The following is a 14,363-nucleotide window of genomic DNA, read 5'->3' on the forward strand; positions in this document are numbered from 1 at the left end:
TGGGGATCAATATATTTGCTATGAGAAAGCAAGGATACTGCATAAGTGAAAGTGTTTTGTAACCTATAATAAAAGATATGCAAACCCACTCAAAGCCTTATTTTACAGAATATCAAAACACCGAAAAGCTGCAACTTGCCTAAGATTAATATAGGCAGTTATTAGTAGTACTTGTTTCCTGACTCGCAGTCTGGTGCTTTTAGTTAAAACTGTTCAAATATTATTATAGCAACAATACCAAAAATAAAAACAACACACACACATACACATTAATAAGCCAGTCTTCCATCTCAACAAATCACCTATTTCAATGTTCCTGATTTTTTCCAGAATGTCTCCATTTGAAACTGCGGTAAAACAATTTTGAACTTTTGAAATACCTTTTAAAGTTTTCAGCCAAGTTTTACAATTGGATGGCTGAATTATGTAAAGTCCAAAATACTGCCATTTATGTCATCATTTTAGATGACTGACTCAATTCCAGGATCCTCTATCCTGGTTCTCAAAAGATGTTTTGCAGATTTCTGGGTGGTCCCTGTAATACTTGCAAGGAGTCTACGAGATTAATATTATTCCATAATAATGATACTAAGATATTATTTTTCATTTTTGCTCTCACTCTCTCACTAGTGTACAGTTACATTCTTTAGAGCCTACATGACCTGTGATATCCCAGTACTGAATACAGAGGCAGATGGGAGGATCTAGCCACCTTCAAGAAGCCAGACATTAGATTTGCAAAAACGTTAAAGAATACCACACTTCTCAATAAACTTTATTTTGCATTGGGAACAGACAGTTATTTTCCATGAAATGTTTTTTTATATTAACCTATAATTGGCTTGTTGCTATTTTTAATATAAATTAATAAATAAATACATTTTAAACATTTCTCAGTTCCAATCTCTAATGCCACAAATATTGATAGATATATAACCCAAATGAGCAAAAGCTCTCTAGGGTCCTCAGTAATTTTTAAGTGTCTAAAGGCATCCTGAGGCCAAAAAGCTGGAAAGCACTGCTCTCCCCACTGAACCTGAACCTAGAGATCCACTTGGTCCGATGCTTACCTGCTCAGCTGGGACCTTAAACCTTAGGCCACTCTCAATAACTAAGTACTGACACCTTGTTTATTGTAGGGACACCTGAGCCAGGCCACGTCCACAAGTATCCTCGTCCTTCATCCTTCCTCATCCGGATCTAGGCCTGGGGAGCTTTACTGTATGCCCTGGAAATCTTGGGGGTGGGTTGGAAATGGCCCATCAGCTCCTGGGACCCCTTAGCTGTAATGGTGGGGCTTAACCACATCCATAGCCTCGGCCCACCTCTCAGGTCTCACTTCTTCTATCTCTGACTTCCATCTGTGGTTCCCGCTTCCCTCTTACATCCTAGTGCGTCCTCACCCCAAATCCACAGTATCTGGTGTCAACTCCAGTCTCAGGCTGAATGTGTCACTCTGATGTTAAAGCAACCGGTTTTCTGCCTGTCACTTTCTCACACTTCTTGGTTGGGAGCCATGTGGCAGCACTCGTGTTCCTGAGACTGGCCCCTGCCCCATTGTTACGTGCAAATGAGTTACTAAAGCAACAGCCTAATGAGGGAGAGATGGGGCTGGGGCTTGAGGAGGTGTCCAGGGGACCTCTGGAGGAGATTCTCTTCTGTGACCAGAAGGAAGGAGGGTGGTTTTCCTCCAGGGGGTGCTGTGCTGTGGCAGTAGAGGTGGCCTGGGTTCTCTACTTGGCTCTGAGACCGGGGAATTGGTCCTGGAGGCTGTGGTGGGTCTCTGCCCTGTGAAGGACCAGGCCGCCCTCAGGCACCGTGACCCCCTGGGCCCCTGTAAACGCTGGACAGATAAAGAGGGGGCTGTCATCAGACCCCAGCCTGAAGAAGGGCCTCAGGGGCCCAGAGAAGGGTGAACGGGGACACGTGTAGATGTGTGACCTGTCCCTCATGTTATAGAAGGACACATCTCCAGCTTCGTAGTCCAGGAAGATGCCCACCCGGCGAAGGCGCTCTTTCAGGGGGAGAATCTTCTCCGGGGAGGACAGGGCGCGGTACTGGTTCTCAAACATCTCCAGGGTCCAGAAGCCATTCTGAGGAACCAGTAGGGCCTCCCCTTTCCTCTCAACACTGTCTCTACAAACACCCACAGCCCAAACCATCACGTTTTCGACCTCCACCTCCCAGTAATGTCTCCCTGAGGAGTAGTTCTCTAGGCCCAGGACACAAGGCTGACAGTCAAATCTCTCCGGGTTGTCAGGCATGTTCTGCCTGGAGGGACCCCGTCTCACACCTCTCCGGTCCTCTGACAGGAAGAGCTCGGGATGAGCGGTGTCCGGGTCCAGGACCACATCAGCTGCAGAGGAAGTCTCAGGTTTAGGCCTGGGATCTCAGGAGATTGTGAGATTCCTGGTCCCCAGAGAGATCCCAGAAAGCTGGTGGGAGATTCCCCCATGTAACCGCCTTTTCCGTGAAGGCCCCTCGATCCCAGATCCCAGGCAGCTCACAGAGAAAATTCCTGAGGCTGCACTTCTGTCTCTTAAGTGGCAGGAGCGCTGCCTCAGGTCGAGGAGAACTGGGGCTCTAAGAAATATAGAAAGTTCAGCAAATGAGCTGAAATTAATGGCTCCTGCTTTCTCTCAGTGTTCTCAGATCTGCCCTCTTTTCTATTCAAAATATATGGTCTCTGGGACTCTCTTTAGTTAAAAAGTTTCCCACATGGCTTAAACCAGCAAAGAGGACCTATCCCCTCCCCCTCCCCCAATTAAGCCATTAAGGCCAATTTTTCCCTACACAGATAAGGGCGATAAAGTGTCCCTACACTGGTCCTCTGTGTTCTACCAGTTTAACCAGGTGACAACTGATTTACATGACTAATAAGCGCACCCTTCAAAGGGTAAAAAAGAAGGATAATGTCCCCCAAAGTCTACCTGCCATACTTGCCTGAGAGGTGAGTATGGCAAAAGGTAGTTTTGCTTTAATAACGTTGGTGTGACATCTACAGCTATGACCTCTCTGGATATAAGAAATGCCTCAGACCCCCGACGTTCTGCAGCCCTCTCCCATCTGCAGTTACTATTACTTAGTCAGTCTACATCTAACACAAAATCATTGTGTTAAAATGATTTTCTTCTTTCTCCAAGTTGCTATGTCTGATGGTGATAATTTTGAAATTCGAAAGAGGAAAGGTCCAAGTGCCATGGGATCTAGTAAAGCCTGCATTCTTTGATGCTTGTGAGCAGAAAGTGACAAATCATAAAACTCAAAGTGCTCACTAGGACCAGGCAATTGGACCCTGTGTTCTCCCACCTGCCCAGGTCCTCTGCGCTGGCAGGCTATACACAGAGTTATCAGCATTCTCTTGGAGCAGGAAGGCATTTCTGGTCCCTATTTGTACACTCCTCAGCCAGGCCTGGGAAGCTTATTGCTTTTCCCACACGTGGCTCTTCCACTGCGCAGTCTATACCATCTCCCAGGTTATAAATAGCTAAGCCAGTATTGTCTTCTTTCAAATTAATCCAGGATCCAAAGAGCAACAGCTACTAAAAGGTAACCTTTCGGGACGTCTATTATGTATGGTAGACCTTTGGTAATCATGGATGAAATTATTCTAAAAAAGAAAGGATGGTGGGAAGTAAGCTATAGAGTTGGTTAAGAGCTGCGGGGCTTCCCTGACAGCAGAGGTAGGCTCCAGCATTGGGTGGGATACTGCTAGTGAACCGACCCCAGGCTCCTGCTCCCCCTAGCCAGCCTTGGGTCTCCTTGTTCATCTCCTCTAATGTGTCCTGTTGGCTGCCTGGCGGGGAGAAAGCTCGGGATCTGAGGGAATGTCAGAGGCGCTCACCCGCATGTAAGAGGCTTCTTCTCCATCCTGCAATGGGACAGGCAGAGAGGTGAGCTTCAGGAGATAATGTAGGGCAGAATGCAAATCATGCAGGGAGTAGTTCAGGAAATGCTCAACTTACGCAGTTCTTCATGAAGTTGCTCTGAAAAAGAAACAGAAACAAATGAATGTCCTCAAGAGAAGAACTAAGAGAATTTGAGTTTGTCTTAAATGATGATGGCTGGTCTTCTATTTGAATACCACTGTCCCCCTCCCCCGCTGCCTTGGGAATTGTCAAGATACCAGAAATAATATATGATCAGGTGGCTGGATATTATCAGTACTTATTTGGGTTTGCTCTTGTCCAACAATATAGGGCTGTACGTAGCCAAGTGAATGGATGCAACATTTGCAGAATGGAAGAAAGCGAGGTCTGAGGGATTCATTACTAGGACATGAGGAGTTCTAAGCCCTTGCCACTGCCTTTATTCATGTCCTCTCTCTCTTTCCCAGGCTCTTAGCTGCCCGAGCTGTGTCCTTTTGTATGACAGTGAACTGTCTTCCTACTCTTTTACCTTTTATTTGACGTTCTTTCTCTTTTTCCACACGTTCTTTCCCCAGTTCCTTACGTGCAATTTCTTTCTCTTCATTTTCAACCTCTATTTGCATGGACAGAATCTTTTTTTCCATTTGGAGTTTCTTGATGAGAAAGATGCCCCCAGCGATGAGGAGGAGCAGAGAAGGCAGGATGACAGTCAGGGCCACCATCCAGGGAGATGTGCTGGGAATAAAGGATTCTGAAAAGGGAGCCCAAAAGTCCCATTTAGTGAGAAAAAGGAGCCCTGGGATTAGAGCCCTTCTGGGTGCAGATCTGAAGAGCGCCTCTCCTGCACCCCCTGGCCCCCACCAGCTCACTGCTCTGTCAGCTTCTGTCTCAGGAACCCCAGCTAGGGAAGGAGACTTTGGCTCTGCACTGGCTCGCTCCACAGTGATTGCCAGGGTTGGGGCCCCAGCAGACAAAAAAGCAGTAACATCTGGAGTCACCATGGGTAAGACCAGGGTGACTAAAAGCTAACCAGCCATACGGCCACCACATGGTATAAGCCACCATCCCTTCTTGCCTAGAATATTGCAATGCTTTCTCCCTGCTTCTGTCCATATCCTCTGCGGTCTGTCCTCAGCACAGTGGCCTAAGTGAGATCATGTTATTTCTCTGCTCAAAACCCTGCAATGTTTCCTATCTCACTCAGACTAACAGCCAAAGTCCATTTGTGGCCTACACTGCCTCATATGATCTGGATCCATTGTCTCTCTGAATTCATGTCCTCCAACTCTCCCTGCCCTCAATCCATTCCAGTCACACCTGTGTCTTGGGGGGGGTCTTTGAAACTGCCAGATATGCTCCTGCCTCAGCCCTTTGCATATGCTGTCCCTGCTACCTGGCTTGCTCAGTCCTCAAACATCTGCATGGCTCACTCCTCACTTCCTCAACTGCCATCTTTTCCGTGAAGCTTTCCCCGATCGCCCTATTTACAATTATAACTGCCTTATGCCCCTGATACTCCCTATCCCCCACTCACTAATTTTTTTCTAGGGTACTTATCACCAACTGATATAATCCACAGTTTAATTAATTATTTCACTCCTTGTTTTAATTCATGATTTCATTTATTGCCTTCTGCTGTTCTAGAATGTGAGCCCCATGAGGGCAGGTATCTTCATGTATTTTGTTCACTGATTTACCTTCGGTTTCTAGAACAGTGTCTTGAACATATGAGATGCTTGTTCAGTATTTAATGAATGTCTACAGACAGAGAATTTCTCCAGCTCTGTCCCTTGGGAAATCTCTTGGGCAGGAAGGGAGGGCTTCAGCAGATACTACCTGCCCATACCACTGTCCATTGATTTACAATTGTTCTAAATGTTTGAAAATTGCTGCAGGATAAGGACCATAACAGAGGAAAACAAAACAAAACAAAACCAGCAGATTTACCCTCAGAGAAGAGGCTTCCTACTCCTGTGTTTTGAGACGATTTGATTTTCCTCTTGTGACAAGGGGAGAGGCCTCAGCTCAGCTGTAGCCTCTAGCTCTTCAGGGCCCAGGACCCTTCCACTCCACACCCCTACTCCCCATCCCCATGCTGGGCTCCAGTCTGTCTGCTGAGGATCCCGCCTCCATGAGATGAGCCTCCAGAGAGCAGGGAACTAACCTGGAATGAAAATCACAGTTTGCTTCTCCTGGTTGAGCAGGGTGTTGTTGACAGAGCAGGACACGTTCCTCACAGACTGGTCCCTGATGATCACAGCCATGGTGACCATGAAGAGGTCATCTGCGTTCGTAGTGTAAGCCTCCTCCAGGGGGGGCATGATCTCACCATAAGCGTCCCTCCACATGGCACGGGGCTCTGGATACCACCCTATAGATGTGCATTCCAGCCGGATGCCTCCATCCTCGTGGCCCTTCATTTCAATAACGGGCTTAGAACCCAGGCCTGGGGAGAGAGACCAGCTAAAGAGGTAATGGTGTCTTAGCCGAAGTGTCTTAGCAGATCAGCTCTTAGTGATGAGAGCCAAGGGATGGGGGGAGAGAGCAAGAGGCTGGTGTCCGGAGAAACTGATTACGCACATTCCATGCACTCCCTTCTGTGAAGGGAGAAAGGAAGGAAGGAAAGGAGGGAGGGATGGAGGAAGGAAGGAAGGAGACAGTAAGGAGGAAAGGAAGGAAGAAAACCTTGATGTTGGAGAACACCAGGAGACCAAGATGTCAAAAAAATTGTGAGATCTCTAAGTGTGGAAAGGATTACATTGTACTTTTCTTTGTGCTCCACCTACGGACCCCATCACAGGAGCAAGCATTTATCTGCCTCCTAATAAATGTTGGTTGATTGATTCATTCAGCTAGAGATTTTAATTTTCTCACTTCCGGGTGGGTGTGTCCACTCTGACCAGAAAGAAGCAGGCTTTCACTTTCTGCCCTGAGAGGACTTCTCAGTAGCTCTGGCTTCCTGAAGTTCTAGGTCAATACAATAAGGACAGAAACCTGCCAGGCTGGCAGAATCTTAAGAAACTTTTTGACTTCAAGGCACTGACCCTCTTCTCCTGGTTTAGGACTTCACATCGCCACAGCTATCTGATAATCATAAGCAGCTGTTGGTTTTTAGGAAAATTGACAGAACCAGTGTGCAAAGTCAACCCTTACCCCAATTCAGAGATGTTTACCTTCCAGTCAATTGGGCTCAGTCAATTAGGTAATTTTCTTACAGTCCCTTGACAACATTCTCCTATTAGATCTGGATGCTCCTGGGATCCTTAAGATAAAAACATCACCTCCTTAATGTCAGCAGATCATCGTCAAAAGTCCTAAGAATCCAGACTCTTCCTAACTTATTCTATCTTTCAGAGAATCCTCAATAAAAGAGAATACTGGGTATGAGAGAGCTGCAAATGCATGGTCCTGGGAGACTTCTGCCCCTTTAGCCAGGTATCCAGCAATCATCCAAACTTCTTTTAAGGAGTTCCTTTGTTAAGCCTATCCAACAAATTATACCAAAGACAAAATTAAAGCAGTCACTTAAGTCTTACTGCTTCTTGCTCAATTTGATCTTTTCAAGATGGAAAATAAAAAACAACTAGTTGCATATTGAAAGGCTCACACAGAAACTTTGAAGTGGGATAAGATTCAAAAGAACTTGGTAAGATGGAAAGAAATCCTACAAAATGTTCCAGGGGGGGTTCAATAAGGGCAAGCAGGAGACAACAGACTTAAGGACAAAACCAGCCAGCCAATTAACCAAACCGGAAAACAGTAAACAAACAAACAAGCAAACAATTGTACACCAACTCACTTCAGAGTGGGGCAGGTCAGGGTCATGTTTACAGGGGAAGAATGGAAAATTCCTGCCACATACAAACACATGGTGGTCAGCTCTGTAGTGCTGCTGTGAACAGAGTCAGGACACAAGGGTGGAGAAACCCTTCTTCCATGATATTCTATATTAATCAGATACAAAACTGCCCTTCTGAGTAACGAAGATGGGATCTCCTGCCAGTTATGTTGGAGGCCCACTGGGAAGGTCGCACTGTCCACAAACCTCCATTGGTCTGGTGGACTGAAACGCCATTGATTTATGTGTGTCTTAAAGGCATTTCCATTCTTCAAACATTTCTTTTAAAGTATAATACTCTGACACCGGAAGTGAGGTCATACCTTAAAGTCAATAAACTTGTAGAAATCCCAGTTTAAATGCCATTTCTGTCTTGAAGCCTGGCCAAATTCTCACTCACTTTCTCTGTGGGACCAGTAGGCTTAGTATATAATTTACATGTCAGTCACTCTCACGACAACTAGTATTTGAGGAAAGGGAAAGAAGGCAAACTTAATATTTATCAAGAAATGAGATGTCCATATATGCTGTAGTTTCCTGGGCAGTCCTTGTTGATTCCACTTGTCCCTGTGCAATTATTGACAGTGCCTCCTCTCACTCTCAAAAGTGTACAGTTTGAGTGATAAACTATATGGTCCCCTATCAGGAGCCCACATGCCCTGTGTTGTGCTAGATGGGATTTCACACTGGATGCTCTCAGCAGCCCTAGACGTGCATGGCTCACTTCCTCACTTCATTCTGGTTTTGTTCAATTGCCATCTTTTCCGTGAAGCTTTTCCTGACCATTCTATTTCTAATTACCTTACCTCCATGCCTCCTAGAACTTTCCATCTCTTCCCTGCTTTATTTTTCCTATAGTACTCGTTGCCATCTGATATAAAATCCAGTTTGGCTATTTCATGTATTGCTCTGTGCACCCTCCAGAATGTCAGTTCCACGAGGGTAGGGATCTTCATGTATTTTGTTCACTGATTTATCCTCAGTTTCTGAAACAGTGACTTGAACGTAAGAGACGCTTGTTAAGTATTTGTGGAATGAATTTATGAATGTCCGCAATGAGGGGTGCCCAAGGGTAAATTTTTCCACTCTGATTTTGATATCAGCAATTCATCTTTTTCAGTCCTTCATTTTACAACTACTTATTAAGTACCTGCTAGGTGCCAAGCAATTTGCTAGATGCTGGAGACGTAGCTGTGAATAATTTCTGGTCCTGATTGGTTTTGACTGTGATGTGGACTATAACGCTTTAAAAGAATGTCTAGTAACAAAAACCTGAAAGAGTACTTTTTAGTGCTGTTAATCCAGGATCCAAAGAGCAACAGCTACTAAAAGGTAACCTTTTAGTTAAAAAAATTTAGAAAAAAAAATTAGAAAAAAAATTTTAGAAAAACAAATTTTAGAAAAAAAATTTTTAGAAAAAAAAATTAGAAAAAAAAATTTTAGAAAAATAATTTTCAGTTCACCTGGGCCCATGGTTAGGCTTGTATTTCCCTCTCCTGTATAGTTAGGCATAACCACGTGACTTGCTTTGGTCAATGAAATGTGAGTATAAATAACATGTAGCACTCCCCAGGCAGAAGCTTTACAAACCAGTGAGTAATTTGCCGGGCTCTCTTTCCCTCTGCTCAGGTGAACCACAAAGCTCCAGGCAGATCTGTATGAAGTAGAGCCCCACCAGACTCATGAAGGATATATTTCATGTGTTAGAAATAGACCTTTGTTGATTTAACGTATTAAGATTTGAGGGCTGCTTGTGACCAGAGCATAACCTTGACAATCCTGACTAATGCATACTTCAAAGATGATTAAAAGCATGGACTGGTAAGAGGCTCATGGAGAAAGGTTAAAAAAAAGCAGATCTCAGGCTTAGAATAGAGATAGCTCAGGCACGATGTGATGACCACTTACAGCTTTATGGAGCAGATTCATTTAATCCTTCAATAATATTTGTTGAGCACCTGTTATGCTCCAGGTTCTGTTCTAAAGATGTGGATACAGCAGGAGCAAAACAGAAAACAATCCCTTATGAAATCTACATTCTAGTGGAAGAGCCATAATAATCTGGATAAATAAGTAAAATGCATATACGTAAGAAGGTGATAGGTGCTAAGGAAAAAAGTAGGGAAGGAGGGTAAAAAGGGTCAAGGATGGTGTTTGATCCTCACAGTCATGGAAAATAACTTATGAAAAAGAAAAAAATAGATTGAAATCACATGTGAAAAACTTCTCTTTGGACTTAATGAAAAAGGTATGGAGAATCATATGTGATTGGCAAGAGTGTATATTGGTACAAACACTTTGGAGAACAAATGTGTAGTACCTATTAAGGATGTATATTTCTCATTATACAGCATGTCTCTTCCTAGGAACCTGTCTAAGTTGGGGATTTTGAGAAGCGGCATGTTGTGGACTGAACTGTGCCCTCGCAAAATTCATATGTTGAAGCCCTAACCCCCAGTCCCAGAGAATGTGCATGTATTTGGAGAGAGGGCCTTTAAAGAGGTAATTAAGTTAAAATGAGGCTCTTAGGGTGGGCCCTAATCCAATCTGACTGGTGTCCTTATAAGAAGAGGAGATTAGGACACACAGAGAAAGACACCAGGAACATGGACCCACAGAGGAAAGGCCACATGAAGACACAGAGAGAAGACCACGTGAGGACCCAGTGAGAAGGTGGCCGTCTGCAGGCCAAGGAGAGAGGCCTCAGAAGAAACCAAACCTGCTGACAGCTTGATCTTGGACTTCCAGCCTCCAGAACTGTGAGAAAATACATTTCTGTTGTTTAAGCCACCCAGTCTGTGGTTCTTTTGTTATGGCAGCCCTAGCAAACTAACACAGTCAGTAGAAGGCAGTGTTCTAGTTCTTAACATGAGTAGTGGTTACATGGGTTATAGCTCATAATAATTCAGTAATCTGTACATTAATGTTTTATGAGTTTTTCTGTATGAGTATAATACTTCACAATAAAGATGTCTAATTCTAAAACATGTTACTGAGGAAGATGCTTAGAGACCTCTCACAAGTAGGCATAAGAATAATTTGTAGGGATTAAGCATTTGCCCCTACTCAAGGTGACAGCTGAGTTCCGTGTGTACGTCTCAAGAGTCGATGCCCACTGTTTAGCAGAGCAAACCCACTCACTGGGTCCTTGAGCAGGGGAAAGCCACCCTCCCTGTTTAAAGGAGATTCTAGGCAAAAATCTGCTGGTCTGCAGGGGGCCTGAGGTGAGGAGAAAAACTTTCCCTAAGAGTCAGTCTGTGAAAAAGCAACGGAACAAAATGAAAGGACGTACCTGCCACCATCAGGTGCATGATGGCCTCGTCGTAGGATCTGCCTTCTTGGAAATAACAGCGGTAGATGCCGTTTTCGCGGGCTGTGACGTTGTGTATGATCAGCCCCACGCTCCCCTTGCTGATAGCTTCGCTCACAAAGGTTGTTCTTCCCCGGTACTCCTCCATCTGCTCCTCCGTTCTCTCTCGCTGGCCCTTGTACACGAACACTGCAGGGGAGAACTGCGTCCGGAACCACCGCACCTCCATGCCCTCAGCGTTTTTCTCAGGTGACAGGTGGCAGTGTAACTTGGTGTCTTCTCCCACCATGGCCAGGATTGGATCAGCTGGTCCCAGGACAGTAAATTGGACTGTTCAACAAAGCGGTAGAGTCAGACAAGGGCACCAGCCATCAACTCTCTAAGGTGGGAAAAGAAGTGGATATGCCAGGGCACAGACATGTTCTTTCTAAGGGGCTTCCTGGGCTCAGGATTCTGGGGGCCAAGAGATGTGGCTGGTCGATAGTAACAGACACCTAGCAGGGGTAGGAGGGGTGTCTATTGAGGATGCTAATGCTTCTTGAACAACACATTGAGAAGCATACCCTGATACCCCCCCATGGACCCTGAGCTTACAGAGATCTTTTTCTATTTCCCAAACCAGCACAGTGCCTGGAGTATACTATAAACTTGAGCTGTCCAATATGATAGCCACTAGCTAGTCCCAATTGGAGTGTGCTGTAAATGTACAATACACACAATTTTGAAAATTTAGAAAAAAAAATGTTAAATATCTCACTGTTAATATTTTACATTAATTAAAAGTTTAAATAATAATATTTTGGTTATGTGGAGTTAAAATAGATTATGAAAAGTTGTTTTATCTGTTTCTTTTTACTTTTTTAAACGTAGCTACTAAGAATTTTAAGTTATATACGCAGCTCGCCTTTGTGGCTCTCACTGGATTGCTAATGGAGGGCGCTGGGATCCGTTCGAAGACCGTGTGCAGAACGAAAAGGTGAGCGAACACAACTGCAGCCCTTCTTTACCCTTCCTCTTTGCAGACTGAAGTGCCGATTTTCCTTTCTGAGAAGTTGATAGGAGTTAGTGGCATGCACCCCTACCTGAGACCGCTGCAAACAAGCTGAGGAGGTGGAAGAAGAGAAGGGAGCCTGGCAGGGAGAAATGCGGAGAAGCAACTGGCTCCATAAGCACCCACGAGAGGCAGGGACGGGAAGCCTAGAGAGACGTGCAGAATCAGCCAGGGAGACTCGGCGCTACAGTTCTGATCTAGGTCAAACTTTCCTGTAACCCGTGTTGGTTATCATCAGCGCCCCAACTGCTGTCTTGGGCAGCCCCCTTCCTTTCCCGGTTCAGGTATTTCCCGATAGATGGCTTCATTAAACATTCCATGGAATAAGCCAACAATGCAACGATCGGGAAAACAGTTTTCCGCCCTCCTCGGCTCACTTCTCCGGCCAGAGTTGAGTTTCTTCAGACGTCACTTGATATTCTTCTAAACTCATCCTCCCTCCCTTCCCTTCCTCCTCGCCGCGAATCTGGCTCGGCACCAAGTCAAGCCAGGGGTGGAGAGCCTCCCTCCACTCACCCCCAACCCCCGGAAGCATCCCCTACCCGGGACCCCGCCTTTCCCCTTATCCGGTTCTGTTCCTCCCGCCTACTGCCCCCCACTCCCCGCCCCACCCCGAGCGGTAGCGCGTCCCCTCCGTTTCTTACCTTCTAGAATTAACTTCCGCGTTTTCTTTTCTCCTCTGACGCTCAAATGATGATTTTCCGGTTGTCCGTCTTCCCCCTAAACCCGCCCATGGGCACAGGCACAACCAGACCAAACCTTCCCGAAAGCGGAGAAGGAACTTTTCTTCGCCTCCTGTTAGTCACGGCCTGGGGGCTGCGGTCCCTGGGACCCGGTCCACTCGGGGACCACAAAGTCCCAAGATCTCCAATGAATGATTTAGAGCAGGCCGTGGGTCAGCCAGCCAATGGCATCCCTGAACCTGCTTTCTCACCAGTTACTGGGTAGAATACACAGAAACAGCTTAGGACTTAAAAACGCACAGCTGCACGGAGCCTTTAAAAAACTTTCCGTTTTCTTTCTTCAGAAGCGAGATACTTTTCATTTTTTTATTGAAAAGCCTTGAGATTCCCCGAGGATTTTGGCGTTGCTGCTAATCACCAGGAGAGGCCTGCCGTGTGTAGAAGTGTGTGTGTGTGTGTGTGTGTGTGTGTGTGTGTGTGTAGTGTTTGGGGTTGGGGGTGTGATGACGTAAGCATAAGCATATCTCACAGTTTCACATGTTTCTTAGTCTTGGGTGGGATGGAGCCCAGTTGCCCACATGATAACCAACTGATTAATGTACGCTTTATGTAATTTTTCTCTCAGTTAGCTTTTCTCTTTTTATTTATTTTCGAACTTGAGTTTCCTGGGATCAGTTCTCAAGTAGACAACGTGACTCCGAGTCCTTGACTCAGAGTCAGCTTTTGGGGAACCCAAAGTAAGAGATGGATTTGGTAGAAAGTTCACCAGACATCATCAACAGTGAGAATTATCTTTTCTGCAAAAGGACACTCTGACATGTATACCTGGGTTTAGTAAGTGAACGAAGGGCTACAGATAAAATTTCCAAAACGAGTCACTCATTGAGATTCATGGGAATCTCCAATCATGGAGGCCCTTAGTGTATACAGGACGGAGGCCTCCTCCAGAGTGAGTGAGGCTGTGACTACGTGTGCTAGCCTGAAGAGTTCACACCAGAATCTTTACAACCTGTGGTTATGACACATTACATGGCAAAAGAGACCTTAAGGTTATGGATCTTAACGTAGAGAGATTATCCTGGATTCATAGGAAGATTATCCTGGATTATCTGGTTGGACATATCTAATTACATAAATTCTTAAAAGTGGAAAAAGGCAGGAGAGTCAAAGAGATTCAGTGGAAGAAGAACCAGGGTGGATTCAAAGACTGAGAGGGATTCAATCTGCCATTACTGCTTTGAAGCTGGAGGAAGAGGACCACGAGCTGAGGAACGTGGCAGCCTCCAGAAACTGGCAGTAGCCCTCAGCTGACAGCCAGCAGGAAATGACAGACTCAGTCCTACAACTGCAAGAAACTAAATTCTGCCAACAATCCGAATGAGCAAGGAAACAGATTCTTCCCGAGAGCCTCCAGAAAGGAATGCAGCCTGCAGACATCTTGATTTTAGCCCACTGAGACCCATGTTGGGCTTCTGACCTACAAAACTGTGAGATAACAAATTTATTTTGTTTTAGGTCACAAAATTTATGGTAATTTATTATGGCAGCAATAGAAAACTAATACAATAAGGACTTTGTGAAAATGTTGCCGTGAGGTAAATTGTGAAACTGT

At 45.2% G+C, this 14,363-nt stretch overlaps 2 protein-coding genes and 1 long non-coding RNA gene across 7 annotated transcripts in view; 1 reads left to right on the plus strand and 2 right to left on the minus strand.

Moving 5' to 3' along the window:
- Window positions 1-11,102, minus strand: part of BTN1A1 (butyrophilin subfamily 1 member A1) — a 32,688-nt gene extending 21,586 nt beyond the window's left edge. The window contains exon 1 of the mRNA XM_082345523.1: window positions 11,000-11,102. The gene's annotated coding sequence lies outside the window, so the exon portion shown is untranslated. The remainder of the gene's footprint in view (window positions 1-10,999) is intronic.
- Window positions 1-14,363, plus strand: part of LOC309607247 — a 51,825-nt gene that overhangs the window by 32,331 nt on the left and 5,131 nt on the right. Inside the window, exon 2 of the long non-coding RNA XR_014232326.1 lies at window positions 11,888-11,993. This is a non-coding gene — a long non-coding RNA (uncharacterized lncRNA). The remainder of the gene's footprint in view (window positions 1-11,887; window positions 11,994-14,363) is intronic.
- BTN2A1 (butyrophilin subfamily 2 member A1) lies at window positions 747-14,278 on the minus strand. Of its 5 annotated transcripts, XM_082345518.1 has the most exons (8): window positions 12,713-14,278; window positions 12,100-12,214; window positions 11,000-11,347; window positions 6,034-6,315; window positions 4,399-4,620; window positions 3,966-3,986; window positions 3,845-3,871; window positions 747-2,356 (listed from the first exon to the last, which is right to left on the minus strand). In XM_082345518.1, the coding sequence occupies exons 2-8, from the start codon at window positions 12,182-12,184 to the stop codon at window positions 1,734-1,736; spliced, it is 1,608 nt and encodes a 535-aa protein (XP_082201644.1). In that variant the 5' UTR covers window positions 12,185-12,214; window positions 12,713-14,278; the 3' UTR covers window positions 747-1,733. The 5 variants fall into 5 exon arrangements, with proteins under 5 accessions (XP_082201644.1, XP_082201646.1, XP_082201645.1 ...); XM_082345520.1 differs by lacking the exon at window positions 12,100-12,214; XM_082345519.1 differs by lacking the exon at window positions 12,713-14,278 and having other exon boundaries at window positions 11,922-12,599.

Source organism: Balaenoptera borealis (genome assembly GCF_965194805.1).
Source record: "Balaenoptera borealis genome assembly, chromosome: 12".
In the NCBI taxonomy this organism is placed as follows: Eukaryota; Metazoa; Chordata; class Mammalia; order Artiodactyla; family Balaenopteridae; genus Balaenoptera; species Balaenoptera borealis.

What these genes read in the sequence shown, in the direction of transcription:
- BTN2A1 (XM_082345518.1), bottom strand. Translation starts at nt 12,184, where the DNA reads ATGGAGCCAGTTGCTTCTCCGCATTTCTCCCTGCCAGGCTCCCTTCTC. An exon ending in GCAACTTCATGAAGAACTGC is followed by an intron (nt 3,872 to 3,965) that starts GTAAGTTGAGCA and finishes GTCCCATTGCAG; the next exon opens with GATGGAGAAGAAGCCTCTTA. An exon ending in AAGAAGCCTCTTACATGCGG is followed by an intron (nt 2,357 to 3,844) that starts GTGAGCGCCTCT and finishes CTTCCTCTGCAG; the next exon opens with CTGATGTGGTCCTGGACCCG.